Source organism: Pteropus medius, unplaced genomic scaffold (genome assembly GCF_902729225.1).
Source record: "Pteropus medius unplaced genomic scaffold, Ma_sr-lr_union100, whole genome shotgun sequence".
Lineage (NCBI taxonomy): Eukaryota > Metazoa > Chordata > Mammalia > Chiroptera > Pteropodidae > Pteropus > Pteropus medius.
The window spans coordinates 3870949-3884750 of record NW_024344241.1 but is presented as its reverse complement, the minus strand read 5'-3'; the positions used below and the strand labels follow the sequence as shown (position 1 = coordinate 3884750).

At 39.6% G+C, this 13802-nt stretch overlaps 1 protein-coding gene across 1 annotated transcript in view; it reads right to left on the bottom strand.

Moving 5' to 3' along the window:
* Positions 1–256: 256 nt before the first annotated feature.
* F13A1 (coagulation factor XIII A chain) overlaps positions 257–13802 on the bottom strand; it is a 169130-nt gene continuing 155584 nt past the window's right edge. Inside the window, exons 14-15 of the mRNA XM_039869403.1 lie at positions 10398–10534; positions 257–4549 (exon numbers count right to left, since the gene is read on the bottom strand). Of these exons, the coding sequence (XP_039725337.1) occupies positions 4396–4549; positions 10398–10534 (291 nt within the window). The 3' untranslated portion in view covers positions 257–4395. The remainder of the gene's footprint in view (positions 4550–10397; positions 10535–13802) is intronic.

Sequence of the window (13802 nt, the reverse complement as noted above, 5' to 3'; positions counted from 1 at the left end):
GAAAATGGTCAGTGTAACTCCTGGCAATCGAGGTGAGCACAATTTCCTAGTAATTTTTCCTGCTGCAACTGAGGTGCTTTTTTTTCCTTCTCACTTATTTGTGTTTGCTTTTAAAGAGTGATTTCTGACAGCCATACTAAAAAGATGTTATTGTTGCCTTATTTTCATTTTTTATAGAGAGTTATGGAAGTAAAACTGAGTCTAAATGAGTTGAGGTGCTTAGAACTTAAGGAAAATCTTAAACTAAGATGGGAAGAAGTTTCTTTAGACACAGTTGACTTTCTTGGGTACCAAGTTCGAGATCTTTGCTTTAACACAGAAGTGAGCATGGGCCTAGGACCTAGGTCTTTTAACAGTCCCTGACCATGGCAATTACTTGGCTGCCAAATTTTAGCTTCTAGAAATTTGTCTGACACACACTTGTATAAGTTTTTGAAATAAGCAGCTCCCCTCAACATGCTACCTCTCCCATTTTATCTACATCTCATTTCCCAACACTGAATGCAAATGTAGCCACACCTCTAGTCTTATACCTTCCTAACTGACCTGAGTTAGGCATTCCACCCCATACACTTTTGGCTTGGTCACTCTTTGACCCACCCATAGATTTTAGTTCTGCATTCAGTGTGCTATTCACAGCCTCTATTAGCCTCCCTCCACAATACAGTGCCAGGGGAACAAACGCTTGTTTCTGGAATGTTCCAGCTCTGATCCATCCTGCGTTTTTGTGGCTAAAATCTTTGTAGATACTTTCTCATGAATGATCTCATCATGATGAATTTGGAGAGCCATACCTCTCCTTGCTGGATACTCATCATCTCTCCATGCCAAGCTCATCACAGTTCACTAGAAGGATCATGCTCTTCTTTTCCTCCAGGCTGTCATAGGAGCTCTTCTCTGTAAAATGATCTCCAACTTACCTCCCATTCTGTTTTTATTAAAATCTTTTCTCTATTATTCTTGTAGATTTTGGGGGAGGCTTTTTTATACATCTTTTTAAAAATTTCCATTATACTCTAGACATACTTCTATTAATGTATCCCTTTATACTTTATGTAGCTGGCTCCTCCTCTGGCTTGTGAATTCTTTCTGGGTAGGGACCATGGACTTTCCAGCTTTGAATCCCCAGGATCATGTAAGATGCCCAATATTCAATAAATACTTTTGAATTTGTTCATATGCATTTATTAATAAGTAATTGGATGGTTAGATGGATGGTTGGAATAAAGAATGGATAGGTAATTGCAAAGCTGGCTGGCTGGCTGAATTGTGGGAGTATGGCTGAATGGTAGAAAAGGCGAATAAATGTTTAGTTCAACTGGTTGACTAGTAACTTTATAATAATATTGGATGGATGTTCATAAATGACCTTACACCTAGAATTCTATGACTTTTAATTGCCAATGCATCTAGCACAAACTTCATTTCCCCCCGCATTCCTGTTATAAACTTGTGCATATTTTTGTTTGTTATACTGCAGCTCTTCAAAGAGTCTTTAAATTGGTTTTATATTAGCATTCTTAAAACTCTGAGAAGACAGCAAGAGGTTTAAAGAGTGTACAGAAAACCAGAGTTTGATTTCACTACTCCCACCTCAGCTTAATTTGCCATGATATATATAGCTTTTTAGCCCTTTTTAAGTTCTTCATAAACAGTTTGAAAATAATAATACTTACTTTTTTTACAGGTTGATAAGGTAAAATTATTTGGAAAAAAAAACACCCCATGTATATTCTATCTATCTATCTATCTATCTATCTATCTATCTATCCATCCATCCATCCATCCATCCATCCATCCATCCATCCATCCATCCATCCATCCATCTGAGTTTGATATGTGTTATTGCTAGGGTTTGCTTGACATATCCTCCAGAATATCCTTATGGAAACGTAAGCATTGTTACCCATCTTTAGTCATTGAACTTTAAATACAGATGAGGATTTGTTCAGAAGCATGGAGGACTAGCACAGGCAGAAACTACAACTCAGATTCTCTGTTGCCATCTGAGATGCATTGCTTACCATTGCTAATGTATGACTTGTAGAGCCACAACATGATTACACAGTATGGAATCCCAGCTATTAAAAGAGTTGACCTAGCTCTAAGGTAGGCATAACAGGCAGGTTTTATTTTGTATGCCAACTCCAAATCAGTTGGTAATAGCTGCCTGGAGTACTGTGTTGAGGAGGACTCTGAGGCCCTATCTGAGCTGCAATTGTTTAGTGATGTTTGCTATGAATATAGGCTCTTCTGTGCATATTTGCCATATATTTTCCATCTCTGTTTTAAGACCATAAAAGGTATATGTTGTGATAGGTATTTGTGCTGGCTTGTCCACTGATTCACCCTAATGATTCATGAGATCATTCATGAAAAAGTTTCTACAGACATTTTGCAGTTCTAGAAGATGGTTTTTGAACTAAATATGTAAACATCCTCCTTCAGTGAATATGGTTAAAATGTAGAGAGAGCAGTGAGGAAAGCTAACTGTGACATCAATACCTATTATAGTTATTTTCCTGAAAGGGGAAGTGCTTATCTTCCTATCCAGGTGGGTTATTCCTATCCAGGAAGGGTGATTTCTTGAGCAGTTGTGGTTAGTAGTATGCTGTATTGAAAATTCAAAGCATTCATTTCTGTGCAAATGCAAATACAATTAGATCAAGTTTATTTTAAGCTTTGATTACATTCTAGCTAATAGGAGTATACTATGTTAAGCCAACTTAGTCTAGCAAAATACATTTAATTTTAAAATTGGAAATTTTAAGGCTTGGCAAATGCTGGGAGATTACTTAAGAGTTAGGTATGCTGTTCCTATGGGGTACCAGCTACCCTTATGGATTCCTGGTGCTGGAGGCTTAGGAACAGTCTCAAAGGCTTAGAAATGTTGTTATATAGAGCAGAGAATTCCATTCTGACTCCTCCTTCCCCCTGGCCCCCTCCCCTAGTTTCTTCCCACTATTCATTTTTTTGTTTGTTAAGAATCACAATATACTGATCTAAATCACTCCCTAGGCATATCAATGGGTAATTTTGACCATAAATCAGCCTTGCAAATAAATATCAGGCAGCCTTGTCTGTTGGAACCTTGGGGCACAATACAAATGATGCCAGTGTCTTCTGTCATAGGGTAATGCTGGCTCTTTGCAAAGAGGAGTCCATGTTACTTTTCAGCACTTGAGTGATAGGCTGTGTTCTCAACATAGGTTATAAGAAAGACAAGAGAGAATTAGTGGCTGCCCATTCTTCCACATGCCTGCTCAATAAATCTGCCATCTTCTCCAAATCATTGGGCTTATTCTATCTCTAAAACATACCTAGGCCTGCATCATTGTGTGAAGATGATCTCAGAGAGACAGGTGAAGCATAATCACTAATTAAAGACTAATTCCTCATTCCTCCTGTCCCAAGACAGCCTCATAACTTTTTAGTACAGGCGTACTTGTGTTTTGTTTGTTTGTTTGTTTGTTTGTTTGTTTTTACAAATTGAAGGTGAGACCTTTCACCAGCAAAAATATTATGACTTGCTTTATAGTTTATTGTGGTTGTCTGGAACCGAACCTACAATACCTCTGAGGTGTGCCTGTGTTGAAGCCCAGAAAGGATTAAAATAAGGGCTATTGGTTCCTGCTGATCAGGCCATGGTGTGACACCTCCTATAAAATGCACCATAAAACTATATTATTTAATAGATCTGGGTATTACACCTGCTTTCTCATCTCCTCTTAGGTGATTAAGTTTCTCATAAATGCAATTTGTTAATACGGGGCCACATCTTCTGTGAAATTTGGCAGGCAGTTATTTCGCTGCAGGTGCAAGATGAAAGACCTTTCTCTGGCTTTGCCAAGAAGACAAATGATGTTGTACTCAATTCTTGGGAAAAATGTTCTGACACAGAGAGCAGAAACTGCTTCTAAGAAAAGGGAATAGAATTCTAGGGCCCAAATCACGCACTTCTCTCCATTTTGGGGAGTACGTTACCCCCAAAAGGCTGAATGGGGATCTGAAGTCTTGTTTTACATGAGGCCAGGTATTAAGCAAATCCCCTCACTAAGGGAAGTCCTCTGATATTTGGAGCTGCAGCCATTTGTGATGATAAATGATGACTTTTACTCTTATGAGCTATGAGAGCTTAATTAGAGCTTAATTAAAGCTAATCCTCAGAATCCTTCAGAAGGTGGAGCAATTAAAAACTAACTTCCACACTGAGTAGCCTGGGTTTGAAAAAGTGTGTTTTTGAAATACATGGCATCCCCACTCTGGGCCCTACCCAGTCCTATCTAGGTCTTCACACCTAAGTTAAAGCAAGAGCTGACTATTTTTGCATTAGAATTTCCTTAGCCAAGACAATGAAAGGCCAAGTGCCTAGATCTATCTCAGCCTCCTGTGCATTTACATAGAAGGTTGTCTTTGAATCTGCAAATCCAGCTCGCCATACACATGTCTCAGAGAGTCACTGGTCATGCTGGCTATCAGCTTCCGATGGCCAGAGACCCAAGGCCGACACACTTCTTCCCACTGCACAGTGGAGTTGGGCTGGATTTCACTGAAAGGATGGAAAAGAAAAGAAAGATTTTACTTTCCAGAGAGGTAGATCCAGTTTCCTATCTTGACTGGGTAGCAAGAGAACCTCTTTTTCCTTCTAGTTGGTGGTGGTTAGGATATTGGCTTATTCCACCAGTTACAACCCAAATGAGGCCCCTAATGAGGCTCTGCCAGATCCTGCCAGTGATAATTCCTTGGAGCATGGTTATTTCCATTTGGATGCATGTCTCCCAGTATACATGGTCTGGTGGAGCTGGGCTGAGCCGCACAAGCCACAAGTTAACTGAACTCTAACTTGTCTCTAAGCCTCCCCAGTAGCCTTGTCAGTGTGACTGATCTGCCTCAGCTCATTTTTTGGCACTCTAGTTCCCTCCTGGGCCTAGACTCCTATCTGAATCCCCCAGCTGCCTTTGCTGAGGTCCTGACACTCTAATTAGTTCTTACCCACCCCCTTGAAATAGACCTTGTTCCCAGCCCAAGATCATGACCCTACCTGCTGTGAACTGACTATGACTATATGCATGCTTTGTAATTTGTAATCCTGTTTCAACCATCAAATTAGGTCTTCTACCCATGCGCCTTTCTGCTCTCATCTGTGCCAATGCCCAAATCCATCCTGATAATGGAGCTAATCTGTAGTGGTCCAGGTGCTCTCCTTTTCCTCTGTAGCCCATGTTCTGAGGTCTTCCTAAGTGTCATGTTGGGGGGATTTAGGCTTTTCTGGGATGCTTTACCTATATTACCCCATGTAGTCCTCAGGAGGAGGTTATATGCAGGTTTTATCTGTATAATTGTCTCTAGAGGTAGCTACTACTTGACATATTTTGGAAGAAAAATGGAGGTTTAAACAAGTGAAGCAACTTTTCCAAGATCATAGAGCTGTTAATGAGCAGAGACGAGATTTGCACCCAAGTTTATCTGATTCCCAAATCCATGCTGTTTCTACTAGTGTATACTGTATTTCATACTATATCCTATAAGAAGATGACTTCTTGATCACTGTGCTTACTTTTTCACATGTTTGCTTTCTCAAGCAAGACAGATAACCTTTAATTCTGTAGGAAGAACTTCCTGCAAGTGTTGACCACGGAGGATTCTTGGTCTTTGCTAGAGGACACATGCTAGTTGGCTTAGTATGGGACCCTGGACTAGTGGTTTTCTGGGAGAGCATTAGGGAAATAAACAGAAGCCCCATGCATGTCTTGAAAAGAGAGAAAAGGAATCTGACTATTTTCATGGGGTTATTAAGGCCTCGCACGTGAGAATTGGAAAGGACTAAGAAATCACTTAGTTTGATTGTCTCATTTTACAGATGAGGAAACTAACTGAGATCCAAAGGGGACTAAGGACTCTTTCACAGTCACAGAACCCAATGGCCCAGATAATGGATGAAGAGAGATACACTGAGGGACATAATAAGGGTGCTTGTATTCAGAAACAAAGAACATGTTGTACAGAGGAATTCTGTGGCTAGATTCACAGACAACTGAGCAAGGGGTCAGGGCTGGAGGAGGTTACATCCTGCTAGTACCCCATGGAAGGACCTGGGGGACCAAAGGAGCTAGGAGTGACATTATAGTTTGGGTGGTTGGAGGTATTGTAAGGAAGGAGAATTGTGAAGGAAAGTCTAGAGTGGCTCAAAGGTCTTAGCTACGTGAGTCCCCATTTGCTCTTGGGGGCTGGAGCCATAGAGCACCACTTTAGACAGAACCAAAGTGAGGGAAGGAACACAGGACCACATACCTGTGTTGGACCTATTCTACATAAAGTTGGTACCTCAAGATTTCCTCAAATATCACTAAAACTATGTATTTCAGCTAGCGGTGGTATAAAAAGAGAAAAGTCTTTAAATTCTAGAAACCCACACACTGAATAAGAAGTCCCTTTTTTTCACTTATATCCGTGGCCTGTGAATTGGGAAAGGCACCTAAGGCCTTGGGGACCTCTTTCTTTGGGGCTACTCCAAGGCATTGACTTTGACACTGATAGTTTGAATGTCTCAGTTAATTTGGTATTTGTCAATGTTTTTCCTATTTTTTGTTCTTTAGAAATGTGGCTATATAAATTATTTAAATCAGTTAGATGAAAGCCAAATTGTGTGAAAAGTACACATACAACCTATATATGTATTTTTCAAATTCCGTATATTGATTTTATGATTCAAGGTTTGAAAATCACTGACCTCACCATGATTTTCCTCACCTGTAAAAGGTGGACACTTTGGAATATTGAATAGGCTGTGGAGAGGGTGAGGTGAGTTTATATTTGCATGGTGCATAAAACTATGGCAAGACATGGTAAGTGCCAAGTGTTAGATATGTAGCGTTGTTCTTATTATTACTTTTATTATTACTATCACTTTCGTGGCTGTTGTTTGCTCTGCTTGAACTCGCTACAAAATAATTTAGGAAAGTAAGTTCACTCTGCCTGTAGCAGTTTCCATCTTTAATTTACAGTGATTAATTCAATATGAATGTAAATTTTGAGATATTTATTTCTCAGTAATTGTTATTTTAACCCTGATCCATTCATTTGCTCTTCTCTGGTTTTACCAAGTGATCAATCAGAAACACTGTAAGATAGTTGTCCTGCTTAAGGATCTGGCCTAAGGCCATGTAATAAAGGTAACCTCAAGCAGAAACTATAATGCATTCACAAGCTTTACTTCATTATTTGCACTTACTCATAAACTCATCCATATAATGATATTTATACCTGCATCTCATACATGTATACATGTGTACTTATCATGTATGAGTATCATGAAAATATACTCATATATGAAGATATACATGCATGTCTAAGTATGCATTTATCTACATCCAGAAAGAGAGAAAAAATTCTTTACCCATCTTGGTAAGTGGAGTAATACTGGAATAATCCTATTTGCCTGGGGATAGATGTTGTGATAAATGATTCTCAGTAATGTGCTGAACCATCAGGATATGCTGGCCATTTATCATCTTGAACACACGCAGGCAAATGGGATTATTATTACAATAAACTGCAACTATCTATGGTTTGTCCTCTGTGTGTCTAGCCCTTAGCTTCTGTCCTATTTGAAAAACTCAAAATTTAAACCAATATTACAAAGTCAGGGAACTTTTTTCTTGAAATAACTTCCTGAATCTGACCATTTTTTAAAGAGAAAAATGAATCTGGAAGATGAATTATTTGATGTTCTGGAGTATCAAGTGTAGAAACTTGAAAGCTGAGAGTCTGTGGGAGCAGCACCTCCAAGCATTTGAGACAGGTGGGAGGAGGTGGGGGAAGGGCAGGAAGGTAAATTATCTTAGAGTAGAGTTGGCTTGTACCCTGATCAAGGAATGAGACATGGCACCGTCTGCCTTCCTTGTTTCTAGTTCAATTCCCTGCTCACCAGCTCCTGCCTTTCAGGCCCTTGCTTTGAGCTAGAGAACCCCTGCCTTCTAGGGCCCTGGCATGGGTGTGGGTGGACAGGTGGGGTGGTGACTCTCTAGACTATTCAAGATGTGTATCCTAGAAAGAAATACAATCTTGTGAAAGATTCTGGTTCTACAGAATTGCCCCTTTTAAGGCCCATGTCGATATATGGATCTGTCACCCATAGATTTGATCTTGGCAGCAGAGGGTAACTGGAGATTCTAATTATCTGGCAATGTGGATGTGGGCACTGGCTGGCTCAGGTCTTGGTTGTGAAGGTGTGTGCTGGAGTCAGGGGGAAATGAAGAAAGTAGTGCTTTCTCCAAAGTCTTAAGCCCACCTGGATAATAAATATTTTCTATTTCAAATTCTTTCCAATTTTTGACAGTGTCTGAGAAATAAAGCTTCCCTTGCTTTGGAAAGCTTCACCCCTGGATCTGAATTTCCATAAGAGTTTGAAGACCTGACATTCTATCTATTACCCATCTGCCATAGACCAAGATGCTGAAGTAACTAGTAATAATATAGGTGGGCCATTTGCCTAGTGTTCATGTAGGGACTGGCCTCTATCATACTTTCCCTGATTCACTCCACTTTACCTGTCCCAATGTCAGATATTAACAATAAACAATGCACCTGGACACTCAACCTATTTTGAGACCCACCTAAGTAGTGGGTCACTACTCTGAGTGAGCATTAATCTTCATTTTAACACATAGATTGCTTCTTTTTGTGTACTGGCTTTTGATTAAGGTGGAATTCTTGGGACAGCCAAGGTGTAAAGGTAGCTGGAAGTTCCCATATCCTCAGATAAAGCTTGTGGGGTTACTATTTGAGATGGAAAATTGGATACAGCAGGGGACTTTTTAGAAGTAGAAATGTGTTTCACTTTGCCTGAGTGATTATTGTATCTGATTCGAGTGAGAAGGTGTGAGAACGGACAAGTGAGACTATCATTTCTGACGAAAGCAGGACTATTACTGCTGACCTCTCCCTCTAGCTGGAGTTGATTTCTAATTTAATTCTCCCCCACCCCCCTGCAACTTTCCTATTAGCACAGGAAAGTTGTTAAGTTTTGTGCTTGCATTTTTTTTAAAGCACTCAAATCATTTTCTCTACTGTTTATTGCATGCACAAGCATAAAGTACCTCTTAAACTATGGGATGAAGAAGCTGTGAACCCTGTAATTTGAAAGAAATGCAGAGAGCCCTTAGTGGGAAAATTGGTTTTTAAAGCCACCCGAGAAAGGATGAAGGAGGCCTTGCACTTGTCCCACAGATTACAGATCAAGGTAGCTTCTATGAAGGATGTTGGGGGAATTCCTAACATATCCGGTCATGAGGCAGTTTCTAAAACCCTTCACCTCCTTTCTATGCCTTAGAAGGTCACCCACAGGAAATTTTCTAGATTGATTGATGCTGACAGGGACTTATTTGTGGTAGAAATGAAAGTAATAAACCTTAAGACTGGGATCCATTCTGGTATCACAGTCTTAAGAGGAGCACTAACAAATTGGAGCATGTGGGAGAGGGAGGAAGCTAAAACCACATTAGAGGTGAGAGGAATGAAGTCAGGGTAGCTATAGAGAGGACTCAAGAAAGATGTCACAGTTGTTTGCAAATATTTGCAAGCCATCAGATAGAAGAGAGATGGGCCTTATTCAGTATATAGGTCCAGATGACAGAATCGGGATCATTGGGATGATCTAAAAGTAGTATTGTTATCTAACAATTAGTGCTACCTGACCGTGGAATGGTCTGTCTTGTTGAGTGACAGCCTTTGTCAGTACAATTCACAGAAGCTGAGAACTGTATAGCACAATTTGACAGTGCTAGGTGTGAAAGAAGCAGTTTCATTCAAAGTATTACTGAACCTGGGGTTCCCTGACTAAGGAACTTAGTCTCAAACTCTTTAGGCTCACCTTTATTCTACTGAAAGCAATAGTTCTAGAGAGTGCGTGGGTTGGTGAAGTCCGGGAGGTGGAGTTGGATAGAAAGGACCCATGAAAAGGAACATCTTTCAGCATAATATCTGACACACAGATATTAGTTAATATTAGTAGGACTGATACCTGAGGAAGTTGTATGGCAAAATGCTTAAAACTTGGGTTCTGGATTCAGCCACCCTGAATCTGAAACTTTGTATTACTCTTATAAACTGTGCAACTTGGGGCAAACCAATTGATCTCTCAAAGCCTCAAATTCCTCTGCTACTGAAAGGAAATAATAACAGTACCTACCTCGTTTGGATAGTTTTAAGGATTAGATGATGAACGTACCAGTTGAACCAACCCTATTTTTATCCCTTGTCCCAAAGAAATGACAATAAGGAAGTAGCAGTTTCTTGGACATTTTCATTAGGGATTAGACATAAGTTTGGTAAAGACAGAGAGAGAGATAAGCTTCCCAAAGCCCCACATCACCTTCCCACAACTCCCTAGCACATACCGGAACAGCTTTCTCTTTGGTTTTATCACTCCAGGACCATCCAGATGTATCCAAACATTTTGCAGAGTTTCTTTTAAAGGATTAGTGAACTCAACTGTCACAACCATGTCAGAACCAACCATCTTTGGGCCGCGGACCTAAGAAATGAGTTGGGGGAGAATGCAGATAATTAGCAGCACAGAAACCTCTTTCTGCTCTCTTGTGCCCTTAACCACCTTTACTTTGCTTCTGTTTTACATTATGATTATTTTTTGGCAATGGAACTAGTGCAATGAGAATAGCTTATTGCTTTGATGGGGGGATATACCTATTGAGAAAGAGATAGAAAATTACTAATTAGAATCACACACTTTTCTTCATTATAAAAACCACCCTAATTAGAGCTCAGGTTAATAACCTGGCTACCAGCTGCTCTCTTTGTCAGCAGGAGGTGGAAGTGCATTTGGTGAAGCAACAGATTTCTGTGGTCAGGGTGGCCAGGCGAACTCTGCTTCTGGATAGGGCTCAAGTTTCCTGCCAGCACTTGGGGGATTCCTGAGTTCAATGGGAAACAATCGCTCCAGGGAAACTGTGCCTTGCAAATATTAGAAACACTGTAAAAAGTGTGTCCAAAGAGGGAGTCCTTACTGTTGAACTTGAAGAAGAGAAAGCTGGACACTAAAATAGACAAAAGAGAATTCTTCTACAGTTATGACATGGGAGTCCAGCAGGATGTGAGGCTATTTGTTGGTGAGTTCCTCCATAACAAATCTCAGAAGTATCAGGTATTTGGCAGGAGATGAGAGTTCAATGCTAGCTTCAACACTTACTAGCAGTGGGGCCTTCGGTGACAACCTTCTGAGACTCAGATTTTTTGTCTCTGACAGTGACTGACATTTCTATGAGGTGATCTATGTACATTGCTATTATTAGTAGTAATTCTTATGCTGTGTTTAATCTGTGTGGTCACTGCCCTTTGCCCTTGGAACTATATGTTTCCCAACACCAACACCATGTGCTGAAAAATGGCCAGGTGACCATAGTTTTGGTTGTTTGTTTAGAGATTATGTACCCCAAATAGATGGAACTGTATAAACTTTAAGTAACTTGGGAACTAGATAATAATAAAAGTTCTTTCTGATAAGAAATGGGTAGGATGAGATAATATATACAAAGCAGCTAGCACACTGCTTACCATGTGGCAAAGACTTAATACATTATAGCTCATACTTTTTTGAAGTAGCAATGCTTGGGGTAGTTTTTTTATTCACCTTATATTTCAGCCCACTTTCTACTCTAGTATCTAGCCAGTGCCCAGTAAATATTTGTTAAAGTAGTTTGGCTACAAAAAAGTAATGATCATTTGAGTTTTCTATATAACAACCCAGTCATTACTATACCTTATTTCTTTAAGCAGTGTATAATATAGAAAAAAAATCATGTGGAAATGAGCCTTTCTTATGAATAGAGGAAAAGAGGAAGAGCATTGTCCGGAGAGAAGACTCTCACTGACTCTACAGTTAAGAATAAAACCTAATGGCTTTACTCTTTAAGATATAGTGTGTGACTAAATCTATATCTATGAGATTTTTTAAAATCTATAAGAAAAATGAAAATTCCAGTCAATTCTCCATGTTCATTACATTCAAAACCCCATCTTCTGAGGTAAGATGGGCAGAGAGTGGGTTCTGAGGGATCAGGGGTGAAGCAGATACTGATCATGATGGTGACTGCAGCAGGTGTCACCTACAGAGCATGAATTGTTTGCCAAGCAGTGTGTTCAGCACTTTAATCAGTGGTCCTCAGCCTGGCATGCACAGGCCGAATCACCTGGGGAACTTTAAAACTATGGCAGTCAAGGCTCAACTCACACAATTAAATTAGAATCTCTGGCAGTGGAGCCTGTAATCAATGTTAAGCACCCCTCTTGATTTCTAAAGACCAACTTAGAAAACTGTCCCTCACCCCTCCAGCCAGATGAAAACCACTGATGCAGATGAAACATTTGGAAGACAGTTTTTCACTTTTTCCCCAAATGTTCCGACTCTATCATTGATGTTGGAGGTATGAGAATGCATAATACTGTAGGTTTAATTCTCAAATGTGTCCCAAATATTGTCTTAAGTTGAAAAGAAATTTCAGAATGCTTTTGAATTTTTAAAAATACAAGATAAAGATAATATTTATAAAAACTCTAAATTAGAGAAAGTGGGGCTACTTCAGACACACTATTGGTAAAAGTATTTGCTCTGATCACTTTAATTTTGGAAAGGAAAATATTTTGGAGCCATCTGCCTTCCTCATGGCATACTTTTACAAGTACGGGCACAAGCTCCTTAAAATAATCTGATAGTATTTACTGACCCTTATACCACACAGACGTAAACAGTGACAAATATATGGGACATACAAAGTCCACATGTAGTTTTAAGGGATTCATTGCAGACCCATGTGCCCTCTGGGGCCCATGGGCTCCGGGTTGAGAATCATTTCTATACTGGTAGGCTAGCTTTACAGGAAGATCCCCATGCTGTGGAAAGCCAAGTGTATCCTTTCAGGTCACTGATGACAGTGATAGGGAAAATTAGATATTTGAAAGATTGGCCCAAGTGTTTGGGTCTTCATGGATAAGTTTTAGACCTGAATATGATTAGAAGATTAAGTCTTCTCAGATAATTTCACATGTCATGTCTAATTAGTTTGTTTCCAGAGATTATCTCTGTAATTAACTGCTGGCAAGGGTATATAAATACTTCCCAGCCTTCCCTGATGCTGAAGCAGGGAGGAAGCCTGGGAGGGGTGGGGTATTGAAAGGAGAGGGCCTTTCCAGGTTTTATAGTGCTTCTTCTGCAGTAAATGAATACTCAGTGTCACTTTTCTGACATTTGTCCCTATTTAACATCTTTCGTCTGACTACTGAGTTGATAACGAGCCTTAGAACTCAAACTAAACCAAAATAAAAAAGCCTGCCCAACATTTAACATCAATATTTTCTGTTTAGGAATTTAAGTGGAGATGTTTCCCTCTGTTCTTTTGAGGAAAATGGAGCACACACATAGTATTTTCATATTCTGTGTTGATTTAAGTGATGTGCCATGCTATGGTATCTGTGAAATGTTGAGAATGATGACTATTGTAGGTAAAAATATCTGTTCACATCTATTTTTTTTTTTTTTTAGGGACTCTACAGTGCTTTCTTCAGTGCTGTAAGAATCATTCCACATCAACATAATTATATTTCTGATTTTCTTGCTCTCATAAAACCTTAAGTCAAGAGAGCCTTTAGCAATCCTGAGATGGTTAAATCAAGAAGCTTTTATGTGCATTCACTTTAGAGAAGAGTATTACTCAGACCAGAGAAAAGGATAAAGCATATGTCATACTTGGTGACATTAAATCCTTTTCCACATATTTGATGTCCTTGGT